Here is a 15,494-nt window from a genome sequence, read left to right on the forward strand (position 1 = left end):
CCTTTTATTTTTTTATTTTTTTATTTTTTTTATTTTCATTTTTTGCATCCTTTAATCAAGAAACTTTTTTTTCTTTTTTCATCACTTGATTTTACCTTTTTAATGATTACATTTTTATTTTCAATCCGTATTATTACTACTGCTATTTTATCTTTTTTTTTTAAAGTGTCATTTTATTTTCTCTTCATTTTATTTTGGGATTAGAGTTCTACATTCTATTTTTTATCTTTCCTTTAGCATCGTTTTACTCTATCTCAACTCTACCTTTAGGCCATCACTCTCTTCCTAACCTCCCCCTTTTCAGTGTCCTGTTTGTCTTACCCTTTTACTGCTTTAGATTTTCCCTATTCTTTCTGTTTACCCCTTGTTAAAATTTCACCCTACTTACATATCTAATCTCTAATCCCCTGCTCCAAGTCCACATACACCTCTCCCTTCGCTGTCTGAGCTATCCATAAACTTGTCCTTCTCTCTGTCCTTTTGTTGTTGTTTGCTTGAATGTAGATTATATCCAATTTTTATGCTGTTTTTGTGAGATTGTTTTGCTTATTCTTCTTTTGTTTATTTTTTTGTTTGTTTTGTGCTTCAGCTTTCCCTTGCCTCAATCCATATTAGTTGGTGTTGTAGTTTGTATTAATCCCCAGGCACTTGTTGCTGGCATTTGCCGGGATTAGTGATTGTTCTATTGGAGTTTTATCCCCAATATATATAGTCTGTTCCCCTTTCTCTCTTAGTCACTTTCTTGTCTCTCTTACTTTTTTTTTTTTCTCTTTACTTTCCCTTTTCCCAATTTCATTTTCACACTCCTTTTTTCTTTTTTTCTTTCTTTCTTTCTTTTTTCCTCTTCTTCTTTCTCTCCTATCACCTAATTTGCCTTTCTCTGGTGGTCACCTTTATTGGAGGTTATTAATATCGTGAATACATTTCTGTTCAGTGCCTTGTGAGTTGTACCTGGTAGTGCTGTATTTTGTGCCTTTAAATCAACCCAGGAGAGAGAGAACTACATAACCAGACACCCAGAGAAGAGAGACCATGGGGAGACAAAGAAGCAGCCCGCATATGAAAGAAAAGCAGGCATCACCAGAAAAGGAAGTAAACGAAATGGAGGCAAGCAACCTTCCAGAAAAAGAATTCAGAGAAATGGTCATAAGGTGGCTGAAAAGAATGGAAGACAAATTCGACAATATGAGCAAGAACCAAGAGGAAATGAAGAAGAACCAAGAAGAAATGAAAAATGACATCGCTGCTGTAAAGAACTCAATAGAAAGCATCAAGAGTAGACTAGAAGAAGCAGAGGACCGCATCAGTGAGCTAGAAGACAAGATGGAAAAAAATACCCAAGAAAAGCAACTTCTAGAAAAAAAAATTAAAAGGCAGGAGGAGAGTCTAAGGGAACTTTGGGACAACACGAAACAAAACAACATCCGCATAATAGGGGTTCCAGAAGGAAAGGAAGCTGAGCAAGGAATAGAAAACCTCTTTGAAGAAATAATGACAGAAAATTTCCCAGATATAGGGAAGAAAAAACCCACACAAATCCAAGAAGCTCACAGAGTCCCAAGCAAAATGAACCCCAAAAGACCGACGCCAAGGCACATTATAATTAAATTGGCAAACACCAACGACAAAGTAAGAATCTTAAAAGCAGCAAGAGAGAGACAGAAAGTTACATACAAAGGAACCCCCATCAGACTAGCAACTGATTTCTCAACAGAAACTCATCAGGCCAGAAGGGAATGGAATGAAATATACAAAGTCATGCAAAGGAAGGGGCTGAATCCAAGAATACTGTACCCAGCAAGGCTGTCAATCAAAATTGAAGGTGAAATCAGGAGCTTCACAGACAAAAAAGGACTAAGGGAATTTATTACCACCAAACCAGCAATGCAAGAAATGCTAAAGGGTCTACTGTAAAAAAAAAAGAAAGAAAGAAAGAAACAGGAAGCGAAGAAGTAACACAGGGGTAAAGAATAGGAATGGCGACAAATAAGTACCTATCAATAATAACTTTAAATGTAAATGGATTAAATGCCCCAATCAAAAGACATAGGGTAACAGATTGGATAAGAAAACACGACCCATATATCTGCTGTCTACAAGAAACCCACCTCAGAAAAAAAGACGCACACAGACTGAGGGTGAAGGGATGGAAAAAGGTTTTCCAGGCAAATGGAACTGAAAAAAAAGCTGGGGTAGCAATACTTATTTCTGACAAATTAGATCTCAAACTGAAGGACATAACAAGAGATAAGGAAGGCCATTTCATAATACTAAAGGGAGCAATCCAACAAGAAGAAATAACTCTGGTAAACATATATGCACCCAATACAGGAGCACCCAAATACATAAAAAAACTCCTGGAGGATATTAAGGGAGACATTGACAGCAATACAATCATAGTAGGAGACTTTAATACCCCACTATCACCATTGGACAAATCCTCTAAACAAAACATCAGCAAAGAAACATCAATCCTAAATGACTCACTAGACCAGATGGAATTAATTGACATCTTCAGAACATTTCACCCCAAAGCCACAGAATATACATTCTTCTCAAGTGCACATGGGTCATTTTCAAAGATAGACCATATGTTGGGACATAGGCAAAGTCTCTTCAAATTCAAGAAGATAGAAATCATATCAAGCATCTTCTCAGACCACAGTGGCATAAAACTGGAAATCAACTACAATAAAAACAACCCAAAGAAATCAAACACATGGAGACTAAACAGCATGCTATTAAACCATGACTGGGTTACCAGAGAGATCAAAGAAGAAATAAAAAACATCATGACAACAAATGACAATGAAAACACTACAATCCAAAATCTATGGGACACAGCGAAAGCAGTCTTGAGAGGGAAGTTCATAGCTCTACAAGCCTACTGCAAAAAACAAGAAACAGGGGTAATAAATTACCTAACCCAACAACTCAAAGAGTTAGAAAAAGAGCAACAAGAAAAGCCCAGTGTAAGCAGAAGGAAGGAAATAATAAAGATCAGAGCACAGATAAACGACATAGAGACCAAAGAAACAATACAAAAGATCAACAAAACCAAGAGCTGGTTCTTTGAAAGGATAAACAAGATTGATGAACCTCTAGCCAGGCTCACCAAGAAGCAAAGGGAGAGGACCCAAATAAACAAGATCAGAAATGAAAGAGGTGAAATAACAACAGATCCCGCCGAAATACAAAGGATTGTTAAAAATTACTACGAACAACTCTATTCCAACAAACTGGACAACCTGAAGGAAATGGACATATTCCTAGAAAAATATAACCTTCCAAAACTCAATCAGGAAGAATCTAAACAGCTCAACATGCCAGTAACTATGGAAGAAATTGAAGCAGTCATCAAAGAGCTTCCGGCAAACAAAAGCCCGGGGCCAGACGGCTTCACAGGAGAGTTCTACCAAACATTCAAGGAAGAACTAAAACCTATCTTCCTCAGACTATTCCAAAAAATTCAAGAGGAAGGAACACTTCCCAGCTCCTTCTATGAAGCCAGCATCACCCTAATACAAAAACCAGATAAAGACAACACAATGAAGGAAAATTACAGGCCAATATCTCTCATGAATGTAGATGCCAAAATCCTCAATAAAATTCTAGCAAATAGGATCCAGCAGTACATCAGAAAGATCATACACCATGACCAAGTAGGATTTATCCCAGGAATGCAAGGATGGTTCAATATCCGCAAATCAATAAATGTGATACATCACATAAACAAATTGAGAGATAAAAATCACATAGTCATATCAATTGATGCAGAAAAAGCATTTGACAAAATCCAACACCCTTTCTTGATAAAAACTCTCAACAAGGTGGGAATAGAAGGATCATACCTCAACATCATAAAAGCTATATATGATAAACCCACAGCTAACATCATACTCAATGGGCAAAAACTAAAACCATTTCCCCTAAGAACAGGAACAAGACAGGGATGTCCACTCTCACCACTCCTGTTTGACATAGTACTGGAAGTATTAGCCACTGCAATTAGACAAGAAGAAGAAATAAAAGGCATCCAAATTGGAAAAGAAGAAGTAAAGCTGTCCTTATTTGCAGATGACATGATATTGTACATAAAAAACCCGAAAGACTCCATCAAAAAACTAACAGACTTAATAAATGAATTCGGCAATGTAGCAGGATACAAAATTAACACCAAGAAATCTATGGCATTTCTATACACCAACAATGAACTTACAGAAAGAGAGACTAAAAAAGCAATCCCATTTTCCATCGCACCAAAAAAATTAAGATACTTAGGAATAAACCTAACCAAGGAGGTAAAAGACCTATATGCGGAAAACTACAGGACACTGAAAAAAGAGATAGAGGAAGATGTAAACAGATGGAAGAACATACCATGTTCATGGATTGGTAGAATCAACATCATTAAAATGTCCATACTACCCAAAGCAATCTATAGATTCAATGCACTCCCCATTAAAATACCAACGGCGTATTTCACAGACCTAGAAAGAACTCTCCAAAAATTCATCTGGAATAAAAAAAGACCCCGAATAGCCACAGCAATCCTGAGAAAGAAGAATAAAGTAGGAGGGATCTCAATACCAGATTTCAAGCTGTATTACAAAGCCACTGTCCTCAAAACAGCCTGGTACTGGCACAAGAACAGACATATAGATCAATGGAACAGAATAGAGAATCCAGATATCGACCCAAACCAATATGCGCATTTAATATTTGACAAAGGAGGCATGAGCATACAATGGAGTCAAGACAGTCTCTTTAATAAATGGTGTTGGGAAAATTGGACAGATACATGCAAAAAAATGAAACTAGATCACCAACTTACACCATACACAAAAATAAACTCAAAATGGGTACAGGACTTAAATATAAGACGGGAAACCATAAAAATACTAGAGGAATCCACAGGCAGCAAAATCTCAGACATATGCCAAAAGAACTTTTTCAGTGATACTGCCCCTAGGGTAATGGAAGCCAAACAGAAAATAAACAAATGGGACTACATCAAAATAAAAAGCTTTTGCACAGCAAAAGAAACCATCAACAAAACAACAAGAAACCCCACTGTATGGGAGAACATATTTGCAAATGGTATCACTGATAAAGGTTTAATTTCCAACATCTACAGGCAGCTTATACAACTTAATAAAAGGAAGATAAATGATCCAATAAAAAAATGGGCAACGGACCTAAATAGAAGCTTTTCGAAAGAAGACAGAAGGAAGGCCAAGAGACACATGAAAACATGCTCAAAGTCACTAATTATCCGAGAGATGCAAATCAAAACAACAATGCGATACCATCTCACACCTGTCAGAATGGCTATCATCAACAAATCAACAAACGACAAGTGTTGGCGAGGATGCGGAGAAAAAGGAACCCTCGTGCACTGCTGGTGGGAATGCAGACTGGTGCAGCCACTGTGGAGAACAGTATGGAGTTTCCTCAAAAAACTGAAAATGGAACTCCCATTTGACCCAGTAATCCCACTCCTAGGAATATATCCTAAGAAACCAGAAACACCAATCAGAAAGGATATATGCACCCCTATGTTCATAGCAGCACAATTTACAATAGCTAAGATTTGGAAACAGCCTAAATGCCCATCAGCAGATGACTGGATCAGAAAACTATGGTACATCTACACAATGGAATACTATGCTGCCGTAAAAAAGAAGGAATTACTACCATTTGTAGGCACTTGGATGGAATTAGAGAACATTATGCTAAGTGAAATAAGCCAGTCAATGAAAGAAAAATACCACATGATCCCACTCATTTGGGGATAATGAAAAACATTATAAACTGATGAACAAAAAGATAGTTACAGAGGCAGTAAAGCATCAAACAGACTGTCAAATTATAGTGGTAAGGTTAGGGAGAGGTGGGGGAAATAAGAGATCAACTGAAGGACTTATATGCATGTATATAAGAGTAACCAACGGATGCAAAACATTGGGGGGTGAGGGCATATATGGGAGTGGGGTGGGGGTCGGGGGCAATGATAAGATATGTACACATGTAATACCTTAATAAAAATTTGAAAAAAAAAAAAAAAAAAAAAAAAAAAACACAGTTGCACAAGTTTTACATTTCACGCCAAGATGTCACATTTAGCAGTTTCTTTTGTGTGTGGCTGTAATGGAGCCAGAAATTATTTTTTAATGGTTAATTAACTTTTGAGAATAAAACTGTTAACAAAAATCTAATTTTCTCACTGCTTTTTCCTGCTAAAAACATTTTAAGAATTTCTATAGCTTAAAAACAGGTTGGGCCCTAACTGATTTGGCTCAGTGGATAGAGCATCAGCCTGCAGACTCAAGGGTCCCAGGTTCAATTTGGGTCAAGGGCATGTACCTTGGTTGTGGGCACATCCCCAGTAGGATGTGTGCTGGAGGCAGCTGATTGATGTTTCTCTCTCATCAATGTTTCTAACTCTCTCTCCCTCTCCCTTCCTCTCTGTAAAAAATCAATAAAATATATTTTTAAAAAGAGGTGTGTTAAAAAACACACAGATTGGATAAACAACATATTAATGTGATTTTCATGCTATAGAAAAGTCTAGATATTATATTAAAGGCAAGTATCTTCATTATAAAAGCTCATGATAAGAATTCAAGATACATTTATATATATTCAAATAAGTGAATATATAAGTGAATTCATAAAATGAAGATACACTGGCTTTAATTATCTGATTGTTTTATACAACGACTTTGGTTTTCAGCAATTTGGATAATTGACTATATTCACCATTGCATTTTGATGGTTTTATTTGCTTTTATTTCATTTTATTATATTTAGTCTTTGTTTGACATGTGAAAGACCTGATTTTGAAATTATTCAACTATCCAAGTAGAAAATATGCCTAACAACACTGCATATTCCTTTGCATGTATGCATTATTCTTATCTGCTTTGGCTAACCATCAAGTCCCCTCTGGAATGCGAAACCAAACTTGGTGTGTGTATACGCATGCATGTGGATGGTTATGATTTTTATAATAATTTTCAAGTCCCACTACCCTAGCCAGAATATCAAAACTTCTCCAACAGGGCAATGAGAGGGAATAAATTAAGGGGAATTATTAAATAAATCACAGAATCCGAAGGAACTGCTCCATGATGGAGACATAATCAGAACCAAGTGAAATCAGGAAAACTCAGTATGACCATTTGTTCATTGAGGGCTCAAGGGAGTTACAGTAGACTGTGGTCTAATGTGAAGACCATTTGAGGATTAAGGGGATCCTGCTGGCCCATGGAATGGGGTGTCTGAACCAGTGTACACTTCTCTTTGCTCTAGAGAACATGATCTTCATTTGAATGAGGTCTCGTTCTTATTACTGGACCTCACTCCATAGAAGTCCAAGAGTAACTTCTCTCCAAGACAGTGTTCTAGAAAGCATATGGACTCAGGGCAAGAAAACTTGAGTTCAAGTCCTGCCACCCAAGGACCCTCTCCAAGCCTCTGGATCAAAATAAAAAACAAAAACAAAAACAAAACAGAAGGACTGGTCAGGGCACATGTCCATATTAAGGGCTTGACCCTGCCCCCCCCAAAAAAAACAATAAAAAATATTTTAAAAAAAAACAGAAGGACTGATTGGAATGAAATAAATTATTTGATCTGATAAATATGCTCAGTACACAGTAGTGAATAACCTACCCAAGACTCAAACTAAGAATGTGGAACTTGAAAGGTGAACATGGTGGATGATGCCCACAGGTAGGCTAAATAGCCATTTCAGACAGTGATTTCAGAAAATTAAATTTATTTAAGAAAAGGGGATGGGGGGTCGTATGTCCAAAAGGAAGGGTTGCACAGCACTGAGCCAAGGGGACACTGGGTTGATGATGGCAACAACCTGGAGTTTCATCCTTATAAGCAGTCACTGGTGGAAAGCTTTTGTTATCAGTGGGTCTGGGGGCTGAGCTGGTGAGCTCATAATGGGATGGGATGCAGGTGTGTGATCAGGTACCTTCAGGACCGTTTTCATTCCTTGTATGGTCTGACTCATGATGTCCAGCGAGCTTTTCCTGTTTTTTTGTTTTGTTTTGTTTTTGTTTTTGTTCTCCTCTAGTGGGAAGTGTGCAAATGGCCGTTAAGGATTGTATTGCCCTATGGGCTTAACATTTCCCTCCTCTTTCTATTTGTTAATAATTATTTTTAATTGGGGCAAAGGTTCTCTATCTCTGTCATTCATCCTAAGGAGCAAGACCCCCTGGTGCTTGAATAATGGATAAGGGATATATGAACAGTTACCCCACATATCAGAAACCAACCAGCCAGCAGCTTAGTATGTCCATTACTACGAGGGAGGGTGAACTTACCAAACAGTTTATACTGTAGTTAGATACTGAAAGACAATAATTAGAACACCTAGTAAAAGTCAGACATTCGCCCCAGTGTCATTAGTTGTTTGTGTGTGCTTGTGTCCTCTTTTTCCTTATGCAAGCAGAAAATTTCTACTCTTCACCCCTCTTTTTTAAATAAATGGTAATAACACACTATTCTTGTTCTTTTACCATTTCATAGTATCCCATTGTATGAATGAAGCACAACTGTGTAACCTGTCTCCCATTATTAATCAGCATTTAGGTTGGTTCCAGGATTTTGCCACTGCAGATCCCAAGGCAGTGAATAACCTTGTAGGTGTGCCCCTTGACACCTGCTGGACTATCGTAGTAAATTCCTTCATGGAAATTACTCTGCTGAGTCTAAGAGCACACACATTTAAGACCTGGAAAGATGTTGACAAATTGCTGAGTATCCTTTTTCTTTTTAATAGCTAATTTTAACACATTGTTCAGTCTGTCGAAAGGTGGAACCATGCCCCGGACCAGGGCTTCTGAAACTTCAGTGTTTAACTTCTAAAACTACAAATCACTGGGGAGTCTTGTTAAAATGCAGTTCCTGATTCAGGAGCTCTGGGGTGAGCCCAAGAGTCTCCCTTTAAAACAAGCTCCTAGGTGATGCCAATGCTGCTGGTCCATGGACCACACAGACTTGCAAGACCCTGGAAGGCACACATTGAAACGATTTCCAGGGGTTGGCTGTGATGCAGTGAAAACCATTAAACTTAGTATGTCCATCACTTCAATCCAGTCCCAGGGCAGCAGTTCACTAGCTGAGTGACATTGCTCCAAATCCCTACATTTTCTGAGCCTCAGTCTCCTCATCTGTTAAATAGGTGCAGGCAAATACAATCTATAACTGTCTGTGAGGATTAAATAACATTAATGCATCTCAAAAATACTGTGGTCAGCAAAAGAAAGCCAGACACAAGAGTACATCTGTAATATTCCTTTTTGTGAAATTCTAGAACAGGCAAAACTAATCTATGGTGTTAGAAATAAAACTTATGGGTTTTTTTGGTGGGGGGGGGCGGCTAATGATAACTGAAGATTGACTTGAAAAGGGTAGAAGGGGAATTTCTAAGGTAGAGGAAATATTTTGCTTGTTTCGATAGCAACATAGGTATATACATTTGTCAAGACTCACTGAACTGTGTCCTTAAAATCTGTGCATGTTGTTATATGGAAATTATACCTAAATTTTAAAATACATTTAAAGTAAATGATACCATTTCATGTAAACTATGAAGTACCATCAAAATAGAAGCTAGTCTTATCTTAGGGAAATGGACCATGTGCACCGCCTCTCTCCACCCCACCCCACCCCCACCCCACCCCACCCCACCCCACACACACACTGTGGTCATGAGGACCGGGACACCAGAGATGGCCCTCCAACCTGGATGGCAGCCTGCTCTCAGATCCCTGCCACAGGTGCCGCCCCCCGCCCTGCCTCAATTTCCCCCCACGACCAAAGCTTACTTGCTACGATACTCGTGGAGCGAGCGCTGCGCCTCTGCGCCCTGGCGCTCCAGCCGGGTGCGCTCAGCCGCCAGGTCCCGGGCACGCTGATGATTGCCTTCCACCTGGCGGAGGAGGGCGTCCTCGGGGCCCGCCAGCTCGCCCAGGCGCTGAAAGGCATCCAGCTGCCGCCGGAGGACGCCGTGGCGCTGCTGGAGCTCGCGAGCCCGCTGGACGTGGGCGGCCACACGCTCGCCGAGGCCCTGCAGCGCCGCCAGGTTGGGCGGGGCGCCTGGGTCCGAGGCCAGGCGGCCGGGTGCCTCTTCCTCGGCCAGCTCGTACTGCTCCTTGCGGGTCTGGAAGACGTAGCTGCGCCGGTACATGGCTCCTCTGCGGGCGAGCGCGTGCAAAGCCGGCTCCAGGGGGCCCCTCACGGAGCCAGAAGCCCGCTAAATAAACAGCGGAGGCCGCTGGCACGCTGCTGGGACGTTCCAGAGCTGATCATCTGTCATGATCATCAGGGTGCCCAGCCTCTGGGAGAATAAAAGAGCAGCAGGCATGCTTTTGTAAGCTGGATTAACGGACCATACAGCTCCCGGGCTTGCGAGGTTAAATTGGGCAATGAGGTTTTTGTTCCCTGCTTGTTCAAGTCCGTTGCTGTATGATTGGATGGAAGGTCAGGGGGACAAGAGGAGCGTGACTTTCTTTTGACTGGTTCCACTGGAATTGTGAAGGAAGCCCAAGGGAGCATTGGACTAGCTCGAGAGCCCAAAGACCCCCTAGCTTTGTTTTTGTCTGTTAAAGCCAAGCTTCAATTATAGAACTTTAAACAATACTATTTTTTTCTGATTACTTAAGCAATTCTTTTTCTTAATTACAGTATACCTTGGCGTTTAGGAACGCTCCTTACGATAGAGATTCTTAATCATGGATGCAAAATAAAAAGCTACGACTCAAGCCTGGCTGGCGTGGCTCAGTAGTTGAGCTTTGACCCATGAACCAGGACACCATGGAGGCTTCCCGGGTCAGGGCACCTGCCAGGGTTGCGGGCTTGGTCCCCGGTGTGAAGCGTGCAGGAGGCAGCTGATCAATGATTCTCTCTCATCACTGACATTTCTCTCTCTCATCCCTCTCCCTTCCTCTCTAAAATCAACAAAAATATATATTTTTTAAATTCCACGACTCGGTAAATTGTGAGGTGTGGCATTGCCAAACGTTCTTACTTGTGCACATTTGTGAAGAATCTACTCTTTGTACAAAAACTTAGGAAACAGATGCACAGTTATTATAATGTCACCCTTGCTCTCCTGGATTCTGACATCCTTTCTGGGTAGGAGAAACAAATAGAGCTCCATCAAGACATTTGCATAATAGATTATTTGAACTAAAGAAAAAAAAATCCTTACAGCCTAAGATTTAATAAATTGGCATACTCTCAATTAAATACTATAAAAGAACTTTTTGGCTACCATGTTTCATTTTAATTTGTATTATGGAATTAACAAAGCTACCCTTTGACAAATTTAAAAGCAAACTGTGGGTATTGAAATAATAACATTGATGAAAATTTTATTAAATATAAATATTTTGTCATATCTCCAATTTTTAAAATCATTATTAAAAGGCTATTTTTGTAAAAATAAGGATTAGTAGTATCATCTGATTAACAACTGTATAAATTATGTATAATTATACTATAAACTCGTGGTTATCAAAGATCAAGAAAATTACACATTTCTTTGTTGGGTTTATTAGGTTTATTATTACTCCAAAAAGACTGCAACATAATAGATTCCATCTAGAATGAAGCTATGTAAGGTCCTAAGTTGTGTTGGTGGTGTGGTTATTGTTTTATTATATTTTCTTAAGCCATTTACAAATAAATGTTATGATCAAATCAAAGAAAGCCATATGAGTATATATGCAGGTATACAAATACCAGGCTGGTGGCATGGTAAATTGGTTTCAAGTATCCTAAAGAGCAAACCAACATAGAACAAGGGTTATAAAACCATTCATGCCCTATGATATCATGTACCAGGCAGGTATCACTACAGAACAAACTGACCCCAAAACTAAGTGGCATAGAAGAAGTACTTATCACTACATTCCCAGGTCTGCAGGTCGGCCGGAGCCGCTCTGCTCCAAAATGTCTCTCATCCTCTTAGTGACAAAAGGACAAGAGCACGCCCAGACACACAAGCTCATTCCAAACCTTTGTTTGCATCATGGCCACTAACATCTCATTGGTCAAAGCAGATCACATAGCTACAGCCAAAGCAAGGAGGCAGGGAATAGGCATGGCAAGGGGGTGGGTGTGTAACTCCCTCACACTGAAGAATGGGGAGCAGAAACTCAGTCTACCATACATAGTAATCCCATTTGAGAATAAATATATCCCAGAAACATAACAAAAGAAAAAATATAATTTCAATTTATTCCAGTAGAACAAACACTTAGAAAATATCTATGCACACAGTATAGTCTTAGAGAGATCACTATTGAACAAGGTCAAGTCCCAACCTTCAAGGTGCGGGAAGACAAATTCCTACCCAACTAATGAAGACATTGTCAACATAAGAAACATCAAAACCTGTAGAGAATTGTAATGAGTTTATATGAGCCAAACGGATGATGTGTCAGGGAACAAGATCTCAAATGCTCGGAAGAATAACAGTTTTTCAGCTTCTTTTATGCATTTGAAATTAAGGAGGGAATGTAGGACGATTGGAGAAAGCAAGATGGGGATTGGAATACAGGGTGGTTAAGAAGATATGTGCTCTCTTGGGGGTTAATAACCCCTTGGAGGGACGTTATTTCTGATTTGTCAAAGATGAGCTAATCTGTATACATAAGAACAATGGACAGGTCTGGGTAATGACTACCCACAATGACCTGCCCAATTAGGAATTCATGATCAGATCACCCTGTGAGATTGCTTTCCATAAAACCTGTTCCTTTTTATTTATTTACTAGAGGCCCAGTGCATGAAAACTCATGCACTGGAGGGGGGGTCCCTCAGCCCGGCCTGCCCCCTCTCACAGTCTGGAAGCCCTCAGGGGCAGGAGGCAACCCTGCGATCAGGGGAAGGTGACGCCCCCATCACACCTCTGCTGCTGCCACTGCCGGCAGCGCAAGCCTCAGCCAGCCCTGGTTACCTGAGCCTCGGGCGGCCCTGAGCAGCTGGGCAGCTGCCATCTGAGGCTTGCCTGAGCCTCCGGCCTGCCCTGGGGAGCTGGGGAGCTGAGGGTAGGTCTGGCCGCACCGTGCACCTGCCGCGCCCTCCCCCCCCCCCCACCCAACGGGGTTGAAAGGACTGGGGGACTCCAGCAGGGCTAAGGGGATTGGGCACCGCCATCTTGTGGCTATGGGCACCGCCATCTTTGTGACGGTGTGGTGGTTAATTTGCATATTCCCTTTTTATTAGATAGGATTTATTTTACACCAACACACACACAAAATTTGAGATGAGTTCTAAAATAGAGAGCTTTACAAAACCATGGACACAGAGAAGAGGGCGGTGAAGGCCTGGGGAGGGGGTAAGAGTGGGGAGGAAGGGGTAAATGGGGGGGGGGGGAACAGGGGACATCTGTAATACTTTCAACAATAAAGTTAAATATAAAAACAAAACAAGAAAGAAGCCTCAGTGAGTAGTGTGTGGCTTGGTAGAGAAGTTAGAACTCCAGATACAGCAGCATAAACAGGGTGAGAGAGCACCTGGGGTGAGGAGCAGTGGAATGAGCCAGGTGTTCCCTGAAAATGGTAAGTAAGGATGAGTTGAGGTGGGCATGGCAAGTAGGGAGAGCTGTGCTTCCCATTAGTTGTAGTGGATTGAATAGGAGTGTTATCTCTACTTCTTCCCCTAAACCCTGTGGGGCCAAATACTGAACCTGATCAACTCAAGGGAGGCCTGCATGGCAGCCTTATAAACTCAGAGACTGAAAGTAACCACATAGGATGGTCTGAAACTAAAACTTTCTAACAAACAGCAGTTCATGGCAGGTAGACAAGCCTTAAGGTGGTATCTTCCCTGACAACTGAGCCTATTGTCTCTTTGCATCTACAATAGCATACCTTTAGAATGTCAGGGTAATTTCCTTTTTTTCTGGACCCCCTCACTGGACCAGAGCAGAGACCACAAAACCCTTCATTGTTATTGTTATCGTGTTCATTGTTAACCGCTGACTGTCCTATACCCACAAATGTAAAAGAAGTGTCTATTCGGTTTACTTTTTATCCAATTCCAGAGATTGCCCTGCTTTGCTTTCTCCCACCTCCTTAATCTATCACCAATGGATTTCATGTAACCCCTTAAGTGTCCTCCTTTGATTATAATGTATAAAATAAGGTAAAACTGCCACTCTCTGGAGTATTTTCTCAATCCGTTGAGATTTTGCTTCCCAACAACTGTCATAAGATTGGCTCAAATAAAGTCATAAAAAATTGAATGTTTCTTACATTGACAACCCTGCCAAAAAAATGGTAGCAACAAAATTTTTTCCAATTAAAACTCCACAAAAATAAGGAAGAAAGATGTTAGGCAAAATAGTTTCTAGTGCTTGACATGACCAATGCTATCCTAAGAAGCAAGCTGCTCTCAGTGATGTGGAAGGAGTGGACCCATATCACCTGAAAGGAATGTTCTTACATAGGAAGCAGGCCCATTAAGTTATTTACTGCTTTGCAATATATTCATGTGCCACTTGGTTATAAGCCACTTGTGTTCCTGGAGGCTGTATATATCAAACCTCATCCACTCTGGTGTGGAGATTCACTGTGTTGCTGCCGCCCAAGACTCTGCTTCTGTCTTTAAGTTCCCTTGATAAACTCTAACTCCAGAGTTGTCAGCCTTTTTCTTCAGTCTCTTTACCTATCCTCCTTGGGAAATTTTCCCAACAAAAGATCACAGTGCACAAGATATGTCAACAAATTTTGAAAGGCTGAGTAGAGATAGATTAGTGACTACTGACTTAGCAGAGTGGAGAAAGCTGAAACCTAAGAGCCTGCAGAGAGGAATGGGCAAGAAAAACAAGCTGGTTCATGAGAGAGAATTTCAGAAAAGCTTTTCATGTAACCCCTTAAGTGTCCTCCTTTGATTGTAATGTATAGGAATTGGATGTACCAGATATGTCTTAAGGTGGGGGTGACAGGTAGAGCTGAAAATCCAGAGGGTTGACTGAGAATCTACATAAGAATCAGAATTTCATCTCCTACTGCATTCTTACATAGCCAGGCACTAACCCCAACCTTCATCATGAGCAGAGACCTCCTTCCTGCTTGTTACAGGTTGAATTGTGTCCTTCAAAATTTATATGTTGAAGCTCTAACCCCTAATACCTCAGAATGTGTCTGTATTTGGAATAGAGCCTTTAAAGAGGTAATTAAGGTAAATGAGGTCAAATGGGTGGGTCCTAATGTAATGTAACTGGTGTCCTTATAAGAAAAGATTACGACACTGGGCAGGTACAGAGGGAAGGCCATGTGAAAACACAGGGAGAAGGCAGACATCTACACTCCAGGGAGAGAGGCCTCAGAAAAAAGCAACCTTGCTGACACCATGATCTCAGACGTCTAGCTTCCAGAATTATGAGAAAATAAGTTTCTGTTGTTTAAGCCACCCCATCTGTGATACTTTGTTATGGAAGCCCCAGCAACTTAATACACTGC

At 40.6% G+C, this 15,494-nt stretch overlaps 1 protein-coding gene across 1 annotated transcript in view; it reads right to left on the reverse strand.

Moving 5' to 3' along the window:
- The window catches only part of BFSP1 (beaded filament structural protein 1), a 73,263-nt gene that overhangs the window by 30,480 nt on the left and 27,289 nt on the right, over positions 1-15,494 (reverse strand). Inside the window, exon 3 of the mRNA XM_080683686.1 lies at positions 9,849-10,360. Coding sequence (XP_080539812.1) covers positions 9,849-10,210 — 362 coding nt within the window. The 5' untranslated portion in view covers positions 10,211-10,360. The remainder of the gene's footprint in view (positions 1-9,848; positions 10,361-15,494) is intronic.

This window comes from Plecotus auritus (assembly GCF_963455305.1).
Source record: "Plecotus auritus genome assembly, chromosome: 8".
NCBI classification, from domain to species: domain Eukaryota; kingdom Metazoa; phylum Chordata; class Mammalia; order Chiroptera; family Vespertilionidae; genus Plecotus; species Plecotus auritus.